The 24,705-nt window shown below is 41.2% G+C and overlaps 1 protein-coding gene across 1 annotated transcript in view; it reads right to left on the bottom strand.

Moving 5' to 3' along the window:
• RALBP1 (ralA binding protein 1) overlaps window positions 1–18,874 on the bottom strand; it is a 34,517-nt gene extending 15,643 nt beyond the window's left edge. Inside the window, exons 1-2 of the mRNA XM_061448800.1 lie at window positions 18,721–18,874; window positions 448–741 (exon numbers count right to left, since the gene is read on the bottom strand). Coding sequence (XP_061304784.1) covers window positions 448–691 — 244 coding nt within the window. The 5' untranslated portion in view covers window positions 692–741; window positions 18,721–18,874. The remainder of the gene's footprint in view (window positions 1–447; window positions 742–18,720) is intronic.
• Window positions 18,875–24,705: the final 5,831 nt, after the last annotated feature.

Genomic DNA, 24,705 nt, shown 5'->3' with positions numbered 1-24,705 from the left:
TTGAAACTGGCTCTTCTAAATTTAAAAAGTACAAAATTCAGGTCAAACTTGGTTTTATCTTAGCCCCTCAGCTGCAATTTCAAAAACCATCTATTTAGAAATACACTTGTAAACTTCCACTTAGAATGTGAACAGATAATGAGATTAGAAGAAGCACATGCCAGGCGTTTACCAATGCATTGCTAAAGGTTCTGGATAAACAAGTTTATTAGTAATTCTGGGCACATGCTTGGCACCTGTACTTGTGCAGCAAAAAACAAATCTGGTTTTTGGTTAAGGTGTAGGCTTCTTTGGAAGAGAAACAGGTATTGCACAAAGCCTGTTTGTACAAGTTAGCTTCCTTCACACCTAAACACGTCTAAAAAAAAGCACTGGAAATACTAAGCAATTTTGAGAAAGAGAGAAAAAGAAATTATAAGCATGAAATAAGAGCAGTTTCCTACTCACTTCTTTTTTCTTTCTTCTTAAATTTTCCTTTCTTCTTCCCATACTCTTTTTCATCATCAGATACTATATCTGGAGGCTCATGCAAGCTGTCATGAGGTGGTGAAGGCTCACCAGTGCGGTACAATCCAGGGAATTTTGTAGGACTGATTTCTTCAGAGCTGGGAGTACGAGCAAGACCTCCACTGTGCTCTACCCGACGGTGTTCACTGGGGCTGCTAGTGGGAGGCAGGAAGCACTCAGTCATTCTGATTCCCTGATATCCAAGTGAGATCTTCTGCTACCTGTCCATCACACCTGCGGAAGGGAAAACAAAAAGAAACCCCACACAATTTTCAGCAATGGGTTTCAGACCACCTACTTTAGAGCTCTATCATGAAAACACAAACAGCAATGCCTCCTGCAATGAATGTTCCAACTTCTGTCAAGACACAGTAATATAATATCAAGTCCTAAGCTCAGGGTTTGCTGAATCTGTCCATTAACACCTAAGCCACATTAACATAATGTGAGCTGCTATTTTATTCATTTATACTTTATAATATGTAAAACATTATATATTAAGTAGGAGAATATTTTAACATTTGAAATAATTCTTACAAAATTCATAGGCAGCTTGTGTACTGATTGGTTAATATTTACTATAAAACAGCTAACTTTAAACATTTGATACAAAATACATTTGTCTGGAAGCTCAGACTGTTTGTGAGCACTGCACTTCAGGCAAAGATCATTTTCATCTTTCCCAAACATATTTTACAGATGCAAATAAGAACTTGCCTAGCCTGTTGCAATAAAGGGGGGGGGGGGGGAGTTAAAGCAAATCCATCTTCTAGTTATGCTAATGTAAATTAAAGAAGGTAGAAAAAGCATGATTGTTTTTTCTGGCCTATAAGAATTTCACATTCAAAGAGGGGTTATCAGGTCATCTGCACCCAGGTGCTGATATGTTGCCTGCTTGAGAGTTATGACCAAATAAAAGCTAATATGAAAACTGCTGAAGAAAGCCAATACATAAATTCTCAGCAATGAAACTCATAAGCAAAAAAACTCTTCCTAGCACAGATAATTCCAGAAGTTCCCCAGAACAGATATGCTGCATGGGACATCATACCTCTGGAGTCCACTCTGCTGAACTTGACCCTTTGTGTTTAAAGGGTCACCCTCAGATATGAACCATTCTTCCATGGGATGAAAGGAAAACAGAAATAGAGCTAACTCCAGAGAAAGAAAAATCTATTTCCCACATCCACTGCTATAATTGGCTGACAGGTCAAGTCACAGTTACACGCTAACTTCCACCTGTGCTACTGTGTTACTGCTGAGAAGAAACTGAGCTACTGGAAGACAAACAGGAGGAAAAAAGATTTTTTGTTATTTTAAAGATACATCAGTTCCACAGCCTGGCTCCCTATGCAGCCATACGAGTGTCACAGGGAAGACTGTGGACACTTTGGGAAAGGTGCCCTGCACTTCAGACCTAAAGTGATCATGGTGGCTGTGTAGTCATGGCCTCAAACCTTCCTTCTCAAAAAATCAAATCACAATACTCAGAATTAAAACATGGTGTAAGATTATGCATGTAAGCCTTAGTAAACCTATGAGTTTTTTAGTTGTGACAAGTGTATCTAGATATAATACCTGTGGTTTCTGCACTAGCCATTGTACTCTGCAGTCACCTCTGGTACACCTGCTATTTAATGCTGATGTACAGACTACAGTCAAGAAGAAAGCAGTCAACCCTTTGCTAAGTGAGGCAAACAGTCATGGGCACCCAGTACTTCACAAAATCTCATTCAGAGATATAAATGACACAGTTCCTGGCTAAGCAGAAACTCCTGATACATCATACAGACACACTATAACTTCTTATACAAAAGCAGAAAGCCTTTTTAAAAGAGTACAAGCATTAATACAAGGCACAGCCAGTTTCTTTGTATTTTTTACTTGTCATGCTTGTTGGATTTTGTTACATTTTTAATTGTTATCAAATACTCCACTGCTAATTCAATACTGTGTTTAAACGAGTAAATGGTGTGCTCAAACAAGGTATTTTAGGAGAAATGTCCAGGTATCTAAAGCTTCAGACTCACAGATATCAAAACAGGATAAAACTTTCAATAACACAAGCATTTTCAATATTACCAATGACACAGACTGGCAATACTGTTGCATTCAACTGAGTATCAGAATGATCTGTAAAATTCCTGCAGAGCACCTCTTTGCATTTCATCCACCAACCCCAAAAGAGCAGAACTCAAACCACCCCACCCAAAGCTGCTGAACAGACAGACTAAACTTTTAACTGTTACCCATGGGATGAAATTACAAATACTACACTTAATGAAGTGAATAGGATGTACCACACCTACAAATCAGTCCACGTCTACAGTGGGCAAGACAGGCAAATGCACAGAGGGAAAGAACAATGCCATTGCCAAGGCACATAAACCCCACCATGGAAAATAAGGGTGCACATGCTTTGCCTCTGGAACTAAGCCAAGCTCCTGGGATGAAGGCAGCCTTAGCCCATACGTTCCACAACACTCTTAGCAGTATTACTCAACTCCTGGCTTCTTATTTATGGATTGGTAGAATACAGAAAAGCATAATATGTACTTGTGTTTTGTCATGTTAACAATCATAGATGTGCCCAGCTAAGTGGGTTTTGGGGAGGGTTGTATTTGTTTCTTTGGTTGATTGGGCTTTTTTAGAACCAACCTCTCATCCTTCAGTTCTCTGTATGCAGAACACAGTGAAAACTGTATGAAAGAAAGAATCTCACTACAGGTGATCACTCACAGAGGCTTATGGAAATTACTCAGATTAGAATATGAATAGGGCACAGTAACACACAGAATTATGATGAGAAACAAAATATTCATGAGTTCTTTTAATATGGTTCATTCTTTACTTTGGCTAAAGCAGAGACACTGACTAAAAATAATTGTGCATATTTGTAAATGCAAACAAAATAAGACTGCACTTAGGTTTCATATTTGTTATTTTACAGCTTAACAAAGCATTGCTTTTCTATATGATTTCCTAGTCCTTTAAGTGAGGGAGAAATTCCATGGCATTCAAATTGATTTATCAAGACCTATCAGCAGAACCAGAGCCTTTAGAACTAATGTACTATTTCCACACAAAACTGCATCCTTCCTCTAGCTTTCACAGCAAAAAATGGTGAGAATGAAAAAAATCACAGATCCTCTCAGCATTCTGAAAAGGAACATTTCTAACAGGCTGATTCTCCTGCCAACTTCTCCCTCTCAGACTTGACCCTTTGTTCCAAACCTGTTAGTGAGTCAGTCCTGCTCTCTGCAGCACGCTCCTTGCTTCAAATTGCTTTTCTTCACCTATGCAGTTCTCATCTGCCAGATTTAAGAGCTCACTAACAGCTATGCCCCATGTGGGTAAGGTCATATTACTCCTCCCATTACCACACACCCCCAATTCCAGTGGTTTGCTTTCCCCAGACCCCCTTGTGAGATGATTCAGTTTACTAGCTGCTCCAACAGACTTCTGCTGCTGAGCTGGCTTGTGGAAGAGCTCAGCAATCACACAAGAGTGAAAAAAGAGGGGTGGCAGAACATGATGACAGGGGTGCAACCTTCTCTGGGCAGCTTTGTTTTGTGATACTGCATGTACAGCTTAATCTCCCCAGATTTTACTTTCACTCAGACCTAACTAACTACTCTTCACAGTATTCCCAAAATGCAGTTTCTTGAACCATCTTTCTGCTCAACATGAATTCAAACCTTCAGAATAACTGAGTGTCAAAAATAAACAGCCTTCACTGAACATGTGCAGAATTGTGACATTTCCTCTACCCCCCAAGGAAAGACTAAATTAAAGGAGAATTTAAACATGGAAAGCAGAAGGTATGTCCTTAACACAAACTCCCAGACATCATACCACCACCACAGAATGATAGAATGGTTTGGGTTGGAAAGGACCTTAAAGATCATCCAGTTCCAAACACCCTGCCACAGGCAGGGACACCTTGCACTAGACCAGGTTGCTCCAAGGCCTGTCCAACCTGGGCTTGAACACTGCCAGGGATGGGGCAGCCACAGCTGCTCTGGGCAACCTGCGCCAGCACCTCACCACCCTCATAGTGAAGAGCTTTATCATAATACCTAATTTAAGTCTACCCTCTTTTGGTTTAAAGCCATTCCCCGTTGTCCTATGTCCCCATGTGAAAAGTCCCTCTCCAGCTTTCTTGTAGGCACCCTTTAGGCACTGGAAGGCTGCTATAAGGTCTCCCCAGAGCCTTCTCTTCTTCAGGCTGAAAAACCGCAGCTCGCTCAGCCTATCTTCACAGGAGTCATGCTCCAGCCCTCTGAGCATCTTCGTGGCTTTCCTCTGGACTTGACCCAGCTCAGCCATCTTTCAAGATCATACATCAAGCACAGGAATGCGGGCTGGGGAGATGAAGATGCCCGAACGGGCAAAATAATGTGGGGGTCTTTTCTAGTTTAATTTTTGAAAATAACAACTCTCTCCTAAAATAATCAGCCTGAGCTACATATCTACTAAGTAAAAATTAATATTAAACAGCTGAGGTTTGGAAAAAACATAAAGAAGTGAAGAAAAGAGAGACATGGCAGGGAACCTTAATAGATTCCCCTTATTACAGTGTGTCATTTAATCCAGCATGAACATATTAAAAGAGAGGCACAGTCTGAAAGACCAAACTCACAGCTCTGTCATTCACACAGAAGGCTCCATTATTTCCGTTTTGCACCGAGTCTGTGACTTTGTGCCTTGGAACAAATTACAACAGCAGAAGCAAATTAGAGCAGGTGATTGCATGCACAGATGTTATTTTGCAAAGCTGTGAGGCAGAATGAGGGACACAGGGAATTTTTCTGCAACACACATTATGCAAGACCACATCTGAAATGCAGTGGGTGTCCCTAAGTCATCCCATTTTGCCACAAGCAGATACACTCCAAAAATCTGGGTGTTACACCGAAAATATCACTACCAGATACCAGAACCTGCTCTACTGTCACTGCCTAAAAGCAAGAGCAAAAACACAGCAGTGCTTCATCATCATATTCAGTCCAAAAGATATGGGCTTACATGAAGAAACTGATGTTATTTGCAGAAATGAGGCACACCACTTTTGAAGAAAAAAAAATCCTTAAAAATTATGCTTTTAAAGAAGTATAGTTCCATTTTGGAAAGTAATGAACCATAAAAGGAAAGAATAAAAACTATCGGTGTCAAAGCACTTCAGAAACCATGAGTGGCATTCATAAAACTGCTGAGATAGTTGAAAAAGATGACTTGGAGATGAGAAGACAGAGTCAGAAGTTATTTATTTAGTAAAGTTATACAATGTCTGAGACATGTCTAAGTTCTATATCTTGCTCAGACTATTTTTACAACACACTGAAAAGCTTAATGCAAAACACTGCTTTCACTCAAACGCTTCTTAAGACTGAAATGTTGCCATGCAGTCAAATAGCAAAATGACATCAGAGGCCACCTATTTTATTTAACAAGCAGTACCCAGGTACATAAACAGTGCCCTTTCTTTAATAAGGCAATATGGCCATGCAAAGAGGAAGAAAAGGGAAATGCTTCATGCAGACAGGTAAAGCAAGTTTAAAATTTCACAAGTAATCACAAACACAGCATTAAGTAACTCCCTTGTGACTCATACACTCTTCATAACTGGCAAGAACTAATGCCTCAAGAAGGGCTTTCACAAGATTTTTCTGGCTAAAGAAAATAAGAACTGCTTAGCAGCATTCAGCTCCTAAACTGAGATTACTTTACAGGATATGGGATGCTATGAGAATGTTAGAAAATGTACACTAAAGAAGTGTCTGTCATCACACAACTCAAGTCACAGAGGAACAAGCTGTACATTTGTCAAAAATAATGCCAGCATCAGATCAGCTCTACAAGTAACATAAACAGGTTTGTGTGTTCTCTCAGTTACCTGTAGGTGGATAAAATCTGTAACAATAACAATACCATTGGAAGTATTTTAATTTCTGCTCTGAGAGTCCATACCAGCTTAGAAGTAGTGATATACAAATACACAGAACTATTTACCCCTCAACAGTCAGAGGGCTATACACCACATCCATACTGGAATGGACTGCTGGAGGAGCCAACTCACATTCAGGATCTGTAGCAGGATCCAGGTTATTTCCTGTTACTGAGGGTACACCAGCTGTTCATTAATCCATTCAGAAGAGAGCCAACCTTAACATAAATAATTAAATAGTATTTTAGGTATTTTAGAAATGTCTCTGATCACATTATGATAAAGCCTCACAATCACATGAAGATAAAATCTCCAGGTATGCAGCAGCATGTGCTCTCCACTTTGCTTCACTTCAGGGAAAAGTGTCACAGCCTCGGTCTACAAATTCTGTAGAGCTCCATCAGAATTGCAATTCACTGGCTGATTTCAACAGACATCCTGGGGAAAACAAAACTTTCCCCAGGGGATCTAAGTTAAGTGCTTTGCTCTAGACAGAGCACACCTGGAAAGACACCCACCATAACCACAGAGGAGAAACCTCTGTCCCAAGAGGACAGATTCTATGATTCCAAGACCCTGCCTCCTGCACTGGCTATGCTGTCACACTGCCTTTTTTTCTGCCTGGTGAGACACGCTGTGAGTTTGTATCCTGCTGCCCATTCCAGAGCAAGCTAAATCAGACAGTCTAGGAGAAAAGTCAAGGCACAAACCTTTGTTACAGGATAACAACCAAAGCCTTACACAGAGGTTACGCAAACTATGTCACGTGTTGTTCCCATGCTCATTCCCATTGTAGAATCATAGTTTGGGTTGGAAGGGACCTTAAAGACCACGCAGGTTCATCCCCTCTGCCACAGGCAGAGACATCTCCCACTAGACCAGGCCCTGTCCAACCTGGCCCTGAATACTGCCAGGAATGAGGCAGCCACAATTTCTCTGAGCCCTGCCACATGTCTTTCCCCAGCTGAATCAACTGCCATGGAAGCAGCTTCAAAGCAGTGTGTTACATTATGGTCATAACCACAAATGTAAGGGACATTCTTGGAAATAACTGGAAAGACTGCTGTTTAATTGCTTTATGTGGTATGTTTCTGAAGTAACAAGCAAAAGGTCTGGACTCTGCATCATGAGGCAGATGGGCACTGTAACCAGGCTAGACTTAGCAGGAGTATCTTGACTCATCACCTACCTGCATGACAACTGCTACTGCTCACCCAGAGAATAATTCCTCATCCTTCCAACTTCTTGGGAAAGTGTGGATCGCTGTTCTATAGTCTCACCCCCTACGAATCCTGCTCCTGGGTCCCATGGTCTTGTCACCACAACGTAACCCAACACCAATTGCCCCAGTAATCATAGTCAAGCTCAGTACACTAGTTTCCCATTCCATGGCATCTACCACCACTTCCCAGGCTCAGTCTCTTTCCATTAACTTCTTTATCCCCTTCCTCCACAGTCCAGTTCCTCCACCACCAGGATTGCACCTCCTTTCTCTCACAATCTCCTCCTCACCACACAGGTGTTCAGCACCTAGACCTATGAAACTTCAGATTCCCTGTTCCTCTTTTCCACACCCAGTGCCTCACCAAACCTCACCTTTTGTTTGTTCACTGTTCCCCAGGTTTCCCTTGACACCTTCTACTTCTCCCACACTCGGTTCCATTCAAAGCTTCTGAAAATCATGGTCCACTCATATATCAGAAAATCTGGGAGGTCTTCTCCAGCCAAAGTTAGGTATCCCTTCTAAACTACAAACAGCATTAGAAAGGTTTGCCTGATTACCAAAATAGGTTTTGCTACAGAAGATATATTCTTCCCCTCTAGCTGAATTCTCAGAAACAGTTTGAAGGATCTGATTTGTGCTTTTTGTTTAGAATTTTAAGTACCTAAGAAACCCATCTTTTCAGCCCAAATGTAAACATGGGAACTTTCAATAAGGGCTGAACTATTAGGACCTAAATAGAATTATACGAACTGTCCTGCAAATATACCAAACTCTCCTATACTTCTGAAAAACACCCCCTTGTACAAAATATATAATACTCACTATTGCTTAGATTGGCCTTAGAATTATTCCTGGTGTGACAACCCTGTCCCTTTTCTCCTGTCCAACTCTCCAAATCCTCACTTGTGCCAGCACTAATGCTTGTAAAATACAACAGAAAGTTGTACTTTTATCACTTATCAGAAGAAAGGAGGAAAGTGCAATAAAAGATATGCAGTTTACCTTTTAACAATCACTATAAACACTGTATCACGTCAGGTTTTGTTTGCCCTCAGGACTATACACAAGTTTTAGACAATTCACGTTTTCTGACAAGTCTTCCAATGAGTTGTCCAATCCTTAGTCACCAAAGGTCTGCAGCAAGTCATACATACAGCAACTAATGATCCCGTGAATTGAGATTGAGTTTCATGCTGTTAGCAGTTCCTGGGCTAGGTTTATTTAACAACAAATTGCCCTCATTACAGATTTCAATTATCTAATCATTCAGTCACACTCTAGCACCTGAACTCAGCCAACTTGAGAACAACTTAGTGAGGTCTAGGTGGACAGTCTAAAACCCTACAGAACTGTGACTGGTTGAGATGAACGCACAGCAAATTCTGTTAAAAAAAGCAAGTGCTAATCATCAGCATGAAAAAAAGCAGCAACAAAATGAAGCAGAAGAGAAGCCAATGGATTTGGTATTAAGTATTTTACTGGAGGTTTAAGTGATCCTGCTGTTCTTTCAAAAGCACCTGCAGACTAACTGTAATGGATCACATGACAGACAATGGAATCTACTTTTCCAGACAGGAAAACATGCACACATCAGTTCCACAGCCCCGTTAAAAAAAATAACAATCTAAGGCTACACACAGCCTAGTTTTGGCTTTTGTTTGCTTTGCTAGTTTTTTTTTTTTAAGAGTGCATGAGATAATGCATGCTAAAATACTAGAAATGACAAGGGTAAACAGAAAATATTAAAGTCACTTTGCTTTGGATTTAACGCTAGCAACGAATCTGGGACATGCCTATACACCAAAAACGTGTAATGCAACACTCTGGCATTTCTGTAACAGCAGTAATTCACCTGGCAAAAGCCACAGCAGCAGGAGAGATGCAGTAACACATTGCGAGGCTCCTGCCAGCAGGTAGAGTTCAAGCTCTACGGAGATACTGGGAACATACTCAGTTGACACGTATGGGCAGATACTAATGCTGCTGCATTATCATCATCTTTCTTATCCATGCTAATTACAACAAAACCAGAATAAGTATGCTCCCCCTCCTAAAAACATCACTTAACTTGTGTCTGCTGGTTTGTCCTTTAAAAGCCACTTGCCACCACCTACTAGTACACTGAGTTCAAAACAAAGCCTGGCTACACTTTGTCACTGCATAAACCTGCTTAATACACAGAGGAAACGACAAAGTGCTCACATGCTGCACAAAGTGCCACGTGCTGAATCCAGGCACCAACACGTTTTAATCCATTATTGAGATATTATCTTTTAGACTGATGTAGAAAACCCAATTAGAAGCACCATGCTGCTTCACTGAACTGTGATCATTATTTTTATTCATGGAATTTTCAAACAGTATTAAGTTAATTTCATAATGCTTTAACTGGGAAGTAAGTGTGAACAATCTAGTTTACCTTACCAAAGGCAAAAAACATTAAATTCTAAGGCTTTATCATCCTGAGAAATAAATATTTTTCTGAAAGTATATTAATGACACACAAACCTTTAAGGTTAAAAATGAGAAAATTAAGTTTCTTGCGCTTTACACTGAATTTTTTCCACCATGCTTGAACACAGACAAAAAGATCTGTAAATTACAGACTGTTGCTAGAACTGAGAACTCTATAACGTAAGGAGAAACTAAGAACAGCTTTGCTTGGATGTCTTCACAGTGTGATACACGACACAGATGATCAGTTTCCATGTATGATTTTATTTCATGTTTAAAACCCTACATGCCCCACTGTAACACAGGCAAATCACATCCAACATTTAGTGAATATTAAATTAAAACGGAACTATGGTGATTGAGAGAAAACCCATTCTATTGTATCAGCAGAAAGGAAAAGTAAGGAAAGAATTTGATCTAGAAAAAATGTTTATACAAAAGCTTCTCTGATTATTTTTAGTGATAATTTGATAACTATCTGCTCATTATTTTTAATGATTATTTGATAACTATGTCTATCTGCAGCACCTTTGTTTTTGGCTTACAGAGTCCTGTATATTATCAAGCTAACATCAGTGGCTATTGACCTAGAAACCCAAGCAAAAGGAAAGCCTCCCATTCTGCCTTCACTGGTTGTTTTATTAGGCTCATATTGAGTAAAACGAGCTGGAGATCGGGCTGCATGCAAATGCTTTCCCATTTTAACTATAATGGATAGGAGTATAATATTTCCATGCTCCCAGCACAGCAAAGCCTTGTTGTAGATGCAGTTTTACCCAACAAGAGTTTTTTTTTCTGATGTAGCTTATTTCCTTTGCAGATCTGTTTTGCACCATGCCAGCAAAATAATAGCTTTATTGATCCATGTTATGTTCCATGCTGGAACAGATGTTGATATCTGTCAAACTCATGCTATATGTAAAAGAAAATTATCTTTTTAATTATGGCATATAACTTTCACACAAGAAGAGGACTGTACCGTCTCCTCTTTTCAGACATATTCCCATCAGTGCCAGTGACAACTCTTCATCACCACCACATGAAGTAGTTAGCCTTTCTGTAGATCTCTATATTTTTAGTTACTTTTTGTCAGTACCCTATGTAGAATTGGGATTTTCTGTTTCCCACCCTGCCTCAGATTTACTCAGTACCCAAGGGGAAAGTCAATTTCAATATTTATAAGCTCAGTAGATTATTAATTATGATTAACACCACCACCTGCAGGGCTGAGATGTTGCAAAATGTCGTGCATGAGAACACTGAAAAAACATATACATTCGAGGTGAGGTGCAGCATCACCCACCTTGGGGCAGCAGCTGGTCCCTGCAGTGACTGGCTGCGAAGCAGGAATCTGCCTCCGCAGCCAGCAAAGGTTTCTTCAGAGGCACTCATGGGGAAGACTCATCAGTTAAATTACTGATTACTGAAACAGCAGTAGGACCCACAAGTTCACAGTATTTGTCTGCTATGCCAATTTACATAGAAAGCCTTACAAGAAAGCTTGCATAAAACACCAGCTTTACAGAAAGAAAAAAAAAAAAAACAACGTATAAACATCCTTACTATTCAAAGTTAAATTCACATTTTCTATAACTAGCTTCAGCTCAGCCTGGAGCACCTACTGCAGTAATTTTTAGCTATCCTACAGCTTCAGAGTATCATAAGAAAACCCCTATACCTTATGAAATACACACTGATTGCTGTTTTCAATTTACTTGCACAATGTAATAAAAATGAACTGAATAATAACAAATAGACATTAAAAATATGTATACTTCTCAGCTGGCAAAAAAGTTTGGTATCTGATAGTACAGGACCAAACAAGTTCTGACTGCTATTCCCAAATCTGTTGTGTAGCCTTGCCTACATGGGAAAAATCATGCTGCTTCAAGTAACGCTTGGAAGAATCTCCCCAGGGACATGGTAGATTCCCCAACACTGGACACTTTTACAATGTGCCTGGACAGGGTGCTAGGACATCTAGTTTAGATCACACTTTACCAAGAAAGGTTGCACCAGATGGTCCTCAAGATCCCTTCCAACCCAGTGTTCTGTGATTCTATGAAATAAAATTAGTGTAGGTAGTTTAATGGGAGCCCTAATAAACATGAGACAAAACAGTGCCATTGTCCTCCCCCTGCCCCCAAAAGAATATAAAACAGCCTCTAACAGTATAAGGCATTTTTAAGACTGAGGTGAGATCCTTGCTCTTAAGCACTGAAAAACACCACATATAATTACCTGTCAAAAACATGCATCTGTAACCGACTGCTCTAATGATACACACTAACTGCAAACTTCTGTGATAGGCATTTGTGTATCTTTCAGATGTCTTCAATGTCTGTCTGACTGAAATAGCATATTAAAACCTTAATTACAAAAGGATTTTGTAATTAAGAACTACCAGTCAAAAGAAGGCAACCATACTAGAAAACCGTGAGCCAGTTTTATAATAAAATAAATGAAATATCATAAAATTGTAGCACACAAAAGGACTGCTGCAGGTAACAGACAATGTAACTTTTTGGTGTAGTACACAGATCTTGGCACATTTCAAGTTATGTTTGTGACAGTCATTGCCAGAATATTAGTTCCTCTTTACTATCTTTGTTAAGGAACTTGGATTTGAATCTACATCTTAGTATGTCAGTCACATCAATTTACTGAATCATATAGAAAAAAAAATAAAATCCACATATTCATCACCTCCTCTTTCAGCTGGAAAGCTGTATTTCATTTCCTCCAGCAGCTTTTCAAATCCTTTTCAAAACATGACTGATAAAAACCACACCTCATCATCAGTGTACGAGTTGTGTAACTTCTGGAGAACTGCAACCCCATGTTTCAGGATTAAGACTTCAGAAGCATGCCTTGTGAAAGATCTCTTCATCTAAGATTAGCCTGCAAGTGGCCAGCACAAAGAAAATTTAAAGAATTTGTAAAGATTAAAACATCTAAAAAGAGAGAGAAAGATAAACCCACTAGACTGAAATAATCCAAAGAGTTTTTTGGTAAATATATTCAATCAGGTTAGGGGTTTTTTTTTTTTTTTTTTCACCAAGCTCTTACATTTTTAGTCCATTTAATAAATTAAAAAAATCCCATCAAATATGAAAAGCTCTTTAGGCTATCTTAAAAGAACAGCACCTCCTTTGAAGCCACCACAACTGAAAATTAAGAGAGAAGCGTGTCAGATGATACTTTTCTTCAAATCCAATTAAAAAAGAGAAAGGTGTTTTAGGCTTTGTACAGATCAGCATTATGCTTTTATATAGCATTTGGTTCACAATTTTAAAATCTACTGGAGTTAGGTTATTACAAAACATAGTAAAATATCTGCCAATTTAATTATCTTACACAAGGCAATATTAAATTAATACATTCAATATTTAAAATGTGAAAGCGGTGTATTGGAGAGAGGAAAACACGAGTTATGGGCTTCCGTAGTAACAGAGAAAATCACTACTAATACCACAAAATGAGTTTCATTGCTGGCATGTTTAGCATTAGGATTTACATTTAGCATTAGGATTTACATTTAGCATTCAATGTAATTCATGCTAATAAAAATCAGCGAAAATTTATTTTCACTGCAACATCCAAAAAATACTGCACCTTGACAGGTGTTGCTTGTGTTCAAAAAACACATCTGGACCGGCTAGAAATGCCAAAGTAGCAATAACCCTAGCTGACAGGGCAAATGACATGGTAAAGTTCATTGAAAGTTACTATAGCAAAAAAAAAAAAAAAAAAGAAGATTCTAGCTTCTAATCCTAATTCTAAATAATAGGTGAAACTCCTATTTTAAAAAGTTACATGTGGTTTTCAAGAGAAGTGATATCCTTACAGAATTCTTACTAAATTTTTTTGTGCAAAAGAGAAGCTGCAATTTTTGTCACCATGATAGCTCTTTTCTCACAAGTGTCCAGTTAACACTATTGTTATCATACATTGTGTTTTTAAAAACCATATATGCAGCTCAAGGTCTGATAGTACCAGAGATGTATGTTCGGTTCCAAGAGTTTCTTTCTGCCAGATGTCCATCTTCTAGCATGAAGGTCAGTTACTCCTAACAGAAAAGCCACGGGGTCCTACTGAAACTGTAAAACAGGAAGCAAACTCCATGCACTGACTTAAGCTAGATCATAGAAACGTGTGAAATTTTCATACTACAGAGGACAGAAAATAAACAAAATTACATTTTATCTGTACGTAACTATATGAACTTACTTGAGTGAGGAGTTATTCACTGTTAGCAAATGTACAAAACAACCAACCTGAAATCAAGTTTATTTTCCTTAAAACAATTTTCAGTTTGGCCCAAACCTACATTCTGATTTGGAATGTCAAGCCTGGCCACTGAACACTGGCTCCATACTCTTCCTCTACAGCAACCATCTGGCCCCTTCCCACCTCACACAAACATCCATCACTTTTCTTTCCTTGTGTGCCTCCAGAGACCAAAATAGTCAGTTTAAAAAAGCTCAGTTGCTTGTGAGCAAGAAGGACAATAAAGAAGGCAGTGCTAAATGAGAAATCTGCTCCTAGTTGCAAAGCTGCCCCTTCCATTGTACTGAAGTAGAGGGCAGCATCTACTCCTTTGAAAAAGCTAAAGTAGTACATCTCTGCTAACTAACGCAAGCTCTTCCCCAGTGCAGAGCTTCATGTTGGGCTGTAGCTGGCAAGCATCATTAAGCCATTCCCTGCTTCCTCTAGGAAAAAGGCAGTTGTCCAGATGGAACCAAGCAAGGGACTGACTACAAGGTCATCCAGTAAATTAATCTATAACACCAAGGATTGCAAACCTTCTTGTAAAGATTTTTTTATAGTAGCACTGATTGCTTCAGGTTTGTATTTCTACGTATCTTCCCACACTCAAAACAGACAGATGACAAACTATTAACAGTTAAGGGCACACCAGTGAGGATGAAGTGACTTACATCACGCTCTTCAATTATATTAGAACACTTGCAAGACTTAATTCTGCACATAGAAAATAATACTACATTTGATTATTTAAGACTAAACAAAACATCTTCTTACTAATGTTTCTTTTTTAAATTGGGCTACATACCACATGAATTTGTGCTAATAAACAGCTCAGTACACTTATTCAGATTTACATTATTATTGTTTTAGCAACTGGTAAGCACTTTTTCTTTATTGTTACAGAATTCTGTGTTTATTTAATAACTAGTTGCTATGTTTTTAGTCAGGATGTTATGCCAAGCTGTTTCTGGAAGAAACTGGGACATGTTCATTATCTGTATTTTTGTTTCCTTAGTATTACAAAAGCTACCCAAGGGAAAAATACTAAACCATGCTCTCCATCTGAATACATCTTATTTACTTACCAAAGGAAATACTACTTGTAGGCAGTGAACCGATCGCTCCTAAACACTGTGATCGCATGTTTTCGCATTGGTAGATCTCAGTGTCCCACGCATAGATTAGACAAGAAAAAAAGATGCCTTCTGCTTTTTCAATGCACAACTACTAATAAACAATACTAAGGACCCCAGTTACAGTTCCCAAATATTTCTGGTCAGACATATTTTGTTCAGGTGTTAACTTTGGTTTTTACCTTAGTAAATTACCTGAGCCATTGAAGCCACTGTAATTTGTATTTATCTTTTTCACAAATTCTTCCCTATTGGTTCAAAATCGTCACAGCACCTTACTGATGAAACCTAAATAAATATTTTTCCTAATACATTATCTTCTAGTAACATGACAGAATAAACTATAACCTCTTCAGATATACTAGAGCTGAGTGTTGCCTGAGCCTATTTACTGACTCACCCTTCCTTATTCAGGCAATTATATCTATCCCTCCCCATTCCACTTCCCAACAGCTGCCCTAAGTAAGCAGTCATCCCCCACTTTCTACTGCAGCCTGAAAACAAACCAGAAGCAGTGAGCTGCAGATCCCTGCTGTTATTCAGCTTCAGAGATAAAGGCTTGCTGTTGTTGCTGCCAACATCAAAGACTCTTTCATTCTACTGTACCTGCACAGCTCCAATCAAGTCTGTATTCCCTGATGTCAAGCCCAAAAGGTGAGGGATGGCCAGGATGGGAAGAATAAGTATGGACAGGAAAGGAGTCATACCCTTCATTTTTCTAAAATCAATCCAAATCCTTACCTTTCCAGTTTTGGCCGTGACAAGGCAGAAGATATGTTATTTGTACAGCACGTACCTCTCAACACTGAGATGCAGCCAAAGTGCAAGCCTCCCACAGGCTACTCTCAAGCCCAATGATGTGCTCCTTTGATGTATTTTTTTAAGCAACAATTTGAAAACTATTTTTCATTAGGCTCAGGTGAACAGCAGAAAGAGCTAATTAATTCTTCAGATGAAAATGTGAAGCAGGCACATGGCAAACCACGACTAGTTTTAAGGGTAGCAAATCATTCACTGATTCAAAATAAGCAGATGCACTGGTTCAGATAAAAGCTTAGTAGATTATACGAGACAAACAACAATGTCATACTGTACTTTATTTTGGCATTTTGAGGCCAGCTACATGACACCATGCTTTACAGAAGAAGAGCAGATTTCATTCGTGGCTGAACAGCAGCATCTTCCATGGTAGTTTAAAAACTGCTTGTAAGAAATAGCAATTTATTCAGAAAATGTTCAAACCTTTTCTGTAAGAAAACACAGCTAAAACCTATTAGGGAAGTGCCTAAAGGGTATAAGTGAGATCAGAACTTCAAGGTTTCAGAGGCACTCCATATGCATTCTACAGAATTAAGCCATGCAGCTCTGAAGGCAGAATGCAGTTATTGCAATACCAAGGCAACACAGATATGCATATATAGAAATGGAAATAAGCCACCCTACAGAAAAAAAAACAAACTTTCTCACCTGTCTAACTACAATTACACCAACGGTTTTACAGTGAAATCCTTACTCTTTGGGGAAAAAAAGCCCAAACCAAATCACAAAAATTGATGCCCTCCACCCCTGAATACACCTTAACTAAGCATAATGCCATAGTTGCACCCTCAGAATTAAAAATTTGAGGCAGCTATGCCTGCCTATCTTCTATTTCTGATGTGGGAAGATTAAAAGAACACAACTTATTTTCTCAAATTAAAAATTAGATGGATCCCTATAACAGGGAATGTAAAGTTCCCTGCTTCTCCACAATAAACACCATATTTATGACCTAGAGCATTAGAGTGGTTGGGGGGGTGGAGGGCAGTAAATTTCAAGCGCTTGGAAGTAGCAAACACTGAAAACCCCAACTGTCTAGAAGCTTTTTCCATTCCTATTTCACTGCTCTGTAGAAAATAGCCCCTCAAGAGTATGTATCACACCAACTGTGTAACTACTAGAAATGGACTGAACTAAAACGAACCAAGAAGCTGTATGGATGGCATCATTCCCCAGAAGCTGCATGTAGCACCTCAAATTATATTACAACCCAAACCCAAGGGACCTCTCTGCCATTTTTCTCTAAGCTTGCTAATAAATTCACATCCATTACAGTCCTACAGTCCTGCATCATATCTGAGAGAGCCTTAACATCAGCTCTGAGTGGGTGCATTACAGCAATGCCAAACATGCATGGCAAGCATTTCAAGGGCTTTCCAGATTAGAAATAGGTACAAAAATGCAATTATGGCTGGCTTGCTGTGCTGGAACAAACCACTTGCACAAATCCATCTGGTAAAAAGGTCTTCTTCGCCTATTATATTTTATTACTGCTCATTAAGGACGATTACTAGCCTCAGGGACACCAGGTTGGGAAGTATGTGTCCAAACCACACCATCCTCATGAACAGATACTTTCAGATTATCAATGTGCGTTGCTGGCATTTATTTATTTATTTTTTGTTTGTTTCCTGTAACATGCATATGCACTTAAAAGTCCGGTCTGCTTCTTTACTCACAAATCACATGCTTTCTGAACAACATTATTAGGTAGAAAACACAGAGTCCTTAAAACCTGTTAAACATCCTAGACGCAGGAGTAAAAGTTTTCTATTTTTCAAGATGTGACCTCTAGGTGAAAGTAAATGAGTAAAAACCCATGACCTCTTCCCCCTCGAAAGCCAACCCCAAAGCAACTTCACAGAAAGCTGAACTACAGCAGACCTCTAACTGAGCCTGAGCTACAGGGAACCCGCACGATTCAAAGCGCATAAACGCTGCAGACAACCGGGCGGACGAGAAGCCTGTTCCCCGCCGTCGGTCCCCATGAGGGCCGACAAGCAAGGCATAGGGGCCGGGCCCCGCTCCTGAGCCGCTCCCCCGACGAGTCGCCACTGGGATGAGCCGGGCCGGGAAGGGCCAGGCTGCTCCGGGCGGCCGGAGAGAGCTGATCCCGCAGCGGGAAGCCCGAGAGGAGCGCCCCGGGCCTGCCGAACCGGGAACAGGGTGGGGGAGGCGGAGTCCCCAACGGCCCCTCCCCTCCCCCAAGCTCCGGGCAGTCCGGGCCGGCCCCTCCCCCACCTGGCAGCCGCGCCTGGGGGCGGCTCCGCACCCCTCGCTATCACCCCTGGTTATCGCCCCTCGCCCGCCCCGACCTCCGCACCCGCGCCGTGCCGTGCCGTGTCCCCGCACCCGCGGGCACTCACCGCCGGGGTCCCGCTTGCCGGCGCAGCGGCTCCGCCTCGGCCTCACTCCCGGGGCCCCGCCTCGCGCCCCATTCCGCCTCCGCCGCCCGCGCTCGCAAAGGACAGCCGCGTAGCGGCGCGAGCTCGTCACCGCGCAGGCGCCGCCCGCCTCGCTCCGGGGCTCGCGGCCGCCGGGGGCGTGAGGGGAGCGTGCGCCGACACGCCAGCCCCCCCCCAACCCTCCCAGACTGCGGAGGAGCGCGGCTCTGCGCAGGCGCAATGCTGAGAGGGCGGGGAGCAGAGCCGTCCTGCGCGCAAGGCGTGACGGGTGCCGTAGTTCCCCCCCGGGAGGGGTGCCTCGGCGGCCCCTGGACTACAACTCCCAGGGGACGGGGGAAGCCCTCTTCCCTCGCCCCTTGTTTCCTGAAGGGCCGGGGAAGGGAGCTGGGGCTGGCTGCGGGCAGCGAGGGGCGGCGTGAGGGGACCCCGGCGCCCCTCCCGCTTCAGTGAGCGGCCTCCCGGCGGGAAACACCGGTACAACAGCCCCGTGAAGGTTTCTGAAGCCTCTGAGGACGGGCGAAGCGCCGACTGCTCTCTTGAACTGACGTACCAGGCACTGTGAGCATTAGCCGTGACTAAAGCGGTGTATGACTAAACCCGTTGTGAGGCAAAATTTGTAACGGTGGGAAGCCAGCAAACGTCAAAACCAGTCAGTACCAACGGAGGGGCTGACACAGCTCTATAGGTGTTTGCCTCACGAATAACGTTGCTTGTGACCTCTCCGTTTGCAGCCATTTGTTTCAGTTTCATCTTGCATAATGAACCTGATCTTGAATCCTTACCCGCTCGTCTCTACCACTCTCTGGAATACAAGAAAGTGGAGAAATGCTCTGGATGTGAGCTGTGCCAAGAAACACATCTCCATCTCCACATGCATCCTGTTTACAGTGGTGTTAAATTTTGTATTCTCTGCCTTTTACAATGCGAGTTTCTGTTACGTTAAGCACCTGCGTAATTTGAATCCTTTTCAGGATTCCTCATCAACAAGGGAATTTGTTTCAGTAAAAAACAGACCGATTCATTCCCACAGCCTCAAACATAATCCCTGGGTGATTGGACACATTAATACTGTGGCAGCGTGCCACCTGCTTCATTTATTCACTCGAGATTCAATGCTGCTTAGTCCCTGTCAAATGGGCTCTTTGTGCAACCTCCTGTGGTAATGCAAGAGGTCCCCCACAGGAATTTGTGCTATTCAGTAGGAAATACAAAAGGGAGAGTTGTAAACACTCCGATTAGTGTTGGAGCACACAGATATTGTCTCCACAACATATTACATAACCATGCAACTTCCAGTTTACTTCCTCCCATCCAGAAGAAATGGTTTAACAGCAAGGGCTTACTGATTTATTTAGCTTAATGTCACCGCTAATGTTGGGGTTTTGTTACCCAAAGGCTGCTGCTTCTGGCAAAAGAAGAGAGCAAGGTTATTTCAGTAACATCCTATAGTAATTTGAGATGATTGCCTGTGAGGATCTCCACTTGAAGTGACAGTTGCCAGAGGCTCTTGACTCTGAAGAGTATTATCACAGGCGGTTGCCAACACAAGTTCACACACAATAGGCCCATCATCTAATGAGTCCAGAATGAATCTTCTCCATTTTTTGAAGACAAACAAGTTATTGTGTGTAGTGCTGACAATACCAATTTACTGCCCTGTGAAACACATTTGGATGACTTCTGACCTACAAAACTTACTGTGGTCTGAGGCCTACTTACACAGACCGAGGCGCTTTCTTACACCCTCCATGCCCCCACATTCACTCTGTAAATTCTTACTGCTTGAAGGACAAAGTAAGGAGTCTAAGGTGGCAAGCTCTCTGCTTTGATTTTCAGTCTTGCCGATGTACCTGACCCTCATAAACATCCTAAAACAATAATGGAGGGAAACATTAGAAAGCATTTTGACAGGAAAAAAGGGGGGAAAAGGCAGAGCTGTGTTAATGAATGATTCCTTCCCATTCCCTCTCAGTAATACTCCTACTTCAAGAAAGCCAGTTCTGGGGTTGAGTTTGTCTTGGCGAGATGGGAGCCTACATGGGCTGTACTATTCTGGGATAGCTGTAGATACACTATGTAATTCTCATTAGCAATAAAGGAATACACAGCAGTCATAAGGAGGTGTATTTATGAAAGAAACTAGCTGGCCACATACTGAAACACCCACGTGACATAAAAAGAACCTGAATATATAAAGGAAAGGCTAGGAAAAAAGTAAGATTAGGTAATCCCTTTGGCGGGAAAAGTCTGTTATTTATATGATGTCCCACATAGCAGGAGAGCTAAAAGAGCTGTCTTGACACTGAATTCTGCCTGTACAACTCCCATGAGCACTACTGTGGAGTTACGATTCCAAAATTATTGCAGCAAGAAGAAACTTTAAAAATACCTAAGAAATGAAAAGGATGTCAGAAAACTTTGGTCTTGGTAGCCTTACATCTTGGATTTGTCTGAAAAAGGGATTTGCTCTGTTCCTTGCAACATCTTGTATCAAAGTATGTTTTCCTGTGCAAGTGGCGCAAATTTTAATGATGTACTGCCTGGTGAAAGATACCATGCCAAGAGCATGTGGCAAATCTTGGCACAAGTATTTCCTTTGCAAAATCCAACTGACATTATGATTAGCCAAATGTTAGGTTATGTGATCAACACTCCATGAGCAGAAATGAACACAAATGAGCACAGCACCACAATGGTAGGTGAAGGAATTCCAATATGGTGCCCACAGAAATGAGCTCCTCCCAGGGCTGTCCCATGACAGCCACCACTGTGAGTATGGGATACCTGGGATGCAAGGGAATAGCATTTTGGGGTGGCAGAAGACCTGTTGCAGGGCTTGTAGCAGAAAGACCAAAGGCAGTGAAAGGGATGAACAAATGTGGAGAAAAAGAGGGTAAGAACATAAAAGGGGCTGGTCAGTACACTTGTCTGACAGTGCCCTGCAGATACCTCATCACCATGGTCTGTCCTGTTTCCTCATTGATGCTCCTCCTGGGTGAGGGGGTCTCTGTGCATGTAGATCTAAGTGCCAGCCACTGGAAAGGCATGACAAGTCACAGGGGCCTGCATGTCTTGGACGCCTGTGGCTGGAGAGACCAGAGCATATGTGTTGTGTGTGTCCGTGTGTCAGCATGTGATCGCCAACAAACATCCAGCCAGACGAGCCAACCAGCAGGAAGAGTGACTTGGGAGCCAGGTACCAAAGCAGCCATTAACTTTGACATGGATACTGGAGAGACCATAGATATGTTATCAGAGATACAAGAAGGTGTTCTTGTATTTCTTTTTTTAGGTACGAGATGTGAAATCTATTAAATGTACTAAAATCAAGCCAGGAGCCCTAAGAAATTACAGGAACACAATGGCACATTATGGCCATTGTACTCACTCTCTGCACGGTGTCAATGCTTCTGAAATTTCGGAACAAGTGCCTGTGGGGAAAAACAAACAAATGAAACCCAAAACAATGAAACAAAAACTTTAGCTACTTTTAGAGAAAGAATAACAAAAGGCCTTCAACCCCTTCTCAGTCAGAACCCAAGCAGACTGGGGATTTGTGTAATTTCTTATTATATGGATTACCTTTTTTTGGCTTCCCTTGAAGCTTAGTGATTTACAATTCTATCCCAAAGGACAGCAATAAAACTGGCTGATGTCAGAAAAGTTTTTAAAACATATTCTGAAGTATTCTGAAGCACTTGTGTAGGTAATGCTTTGCTGGTATCCAGACACAGGTGAAATACCACCCCCCCCCCCAAATGAATTATGATTTTTCTTGCAAAATGAGCAAGACTAAATAAAAAACTTTCCAAAATAAAATCTCGAAAAAGAAAACATAAGAATCAGTAATGTCTTTTTATTAAAATACCTCTTAACACACTCATTGTAATAAAATACACTGGATGTTGCTGTATGACATTTGCATACACACAACGCTTACAGCAAACTAGACAGCATCAGGAATTACAAAAAATAAGGCAAAGTGTGCATCCTCAGTATCTGCTCTCAGGCCATTACATACAAATAACCGTGTTTACATTTTTATGCTGTTCCCTACACTGTTTCCTGGACCCCTGTTAAGCAAATTCCCCATATCCCTCCCGCTCTCACCCTGCTGTTCCCTTGACTTGACCTCACGGTGAAATTCTAATGATGTAAATGGAGACGGTGTCACAGATCCATGGGGCAGCAGGTGCCTGACCAGAAACATCAGCCCTGTTTTTCCCCCCAGGAAGATTCTGAACTACTGTGGTGCTTCTAATAATTCACCATGGCAAGAATCCGAAGCATGCTGATGTAGCAGTGCTTACTTTGTGTCTCCTCTCTCGGTCAAGACTGATGATGCATCACCCTCTAGCTAAAACCAGTCACAGCTACTCTAACGTATTCTTTCTCTCCATTCATTTTAAGAAACTCAAGAGGAAGAAGAGATAACATGAATTGTCAAATATAGAAGGAACAACTCCTTCATGATAAGCTAAGCTTTTCTATTCACATCTATCAGTTTTTATTACTTCATTGCAAATTTGAAGCATAAAGGTATTCCATTATCCACTAGTTCAAAGCATTCATCTTTCAAGTACTTTTTTATAGCTGAAAAAGAGACTGAAGAAAATAATGTTATTTCACAAGAGTAGATTTTTTATCATTATTATTTCACCTTAATGAAAGCCGTATCATAAGAAAAATGAAAAGACAACATTCAGGCAGACTTTTCAACAAAATCAATTTAAAATGACTGCTTTCATTTGTACATGGTACAGATAGACAGGTGTGACTATAAAACAGCTTAATCCCTCTAGGCTGATGTTAGTGAGAGAAACATGAATGGTCAAATTCTTTTTTCTGTGTGCATATGCATATATGCATTAAAAAAAGAAATCAAGGAGTTCAAACCCACATCATTATAAATACCAAAAGCTGATCATTAATTACTTATACACTCTATGCTTGTACTTCGTACCATTATCAACAGAGCCCTAACGGGCTCATACTAACTGCTATGTAACTGCCAACATATTAAAACACTTAGAAAAATGGAAGATGTTCTAAACTCAGAGCAGCCTAATTCTGCCTTTGTGGACACAACTTCCCTTCCTCAGTGACAACATTTCATGGGGAAAAAAGCCAGTAATTGTATTTTGGAATACATATTCACAGCAAACTACTAAATGGTAACATGTCTGCTGCCAACAGCTCAACTCAAGCCGTGTACCGCTTACTGGTCATGCAATTTCCTTCTTCCTTATTCATTTAGTCATTAAATCCATAGTAACTTTTCATGTTTCCTTTACTGGACTGAATGTCTGGGGAGTAAGCAGCCCTAGAGAACGGTGCAAAAGGATGAGATGCAACTGCAATTAACAACTGTATTTTGGTATCTAAGAGAAGACTCATGTCCTGGGTTCAGCAGTAGCAGTCATTTTTCTCCTTCTTGGTAGCTGGTGCAGTGCTGTGTTTTGACTTTCGGCCTGGGAACAGAGCTGATAACAATGACGTTTTGGTTTGGCCAAGGACTTTGTGAGTCTCATGCTCTGCCAGGGAAGAGTGAAAGCCGGGAGGCAGCAGAGACAGGACACCTGACCCAAACTGACCAAAGAGGTATTCCATACCACAGCACGTCATGACCAGGATGTAACTGGGAGTTAGCCGGAAGGGCTGGGAGTCTGCAGGGCTGGAGAAGGTATTGGTCGGTGCTTGGTCGGGCTGGGGGGGGCGAGTTATCGGTTGGCTGGTGGTGAGGGGAAGTGAGTGAACGAGTTGTCTGGTTCGGTTTAAACCATGACAACTGAAAAGGTGTTTTTTTGCTTGTTTAATATATAAATTACACAACATAGGCCCTAATGTACCTACAAGAGCTAGGCAAATGAAACTTGGAAGAAAAGTGCCCCATACATAGTGTTTTGTTGGGCAGCCCTTCTAAGAAGTTTGGATTTTATCCATGAC

Source organism: Pezoporus flaviventris, unplaced genomic scaffold, assembly GCF_033815535.1.
Source record: "Pezoporus flaviventris isolate CSIRO_AGI_PZ_B2104156 unplaced genomic scaffold, CSIRO_AGI_Pfla_v1 ptg000007l, whole genome shotgun sequence".
NCBI lineage: Eukaryota > Metazoa > Chordata > Aves > Psittaciformes > Psittacidae > Pezoporus > Pezoporus flaviventris.
Note: the sequence above shows the minus strand (reverse complement) of the source record. Positions and strands in the feature narration are given on the sequence as shown.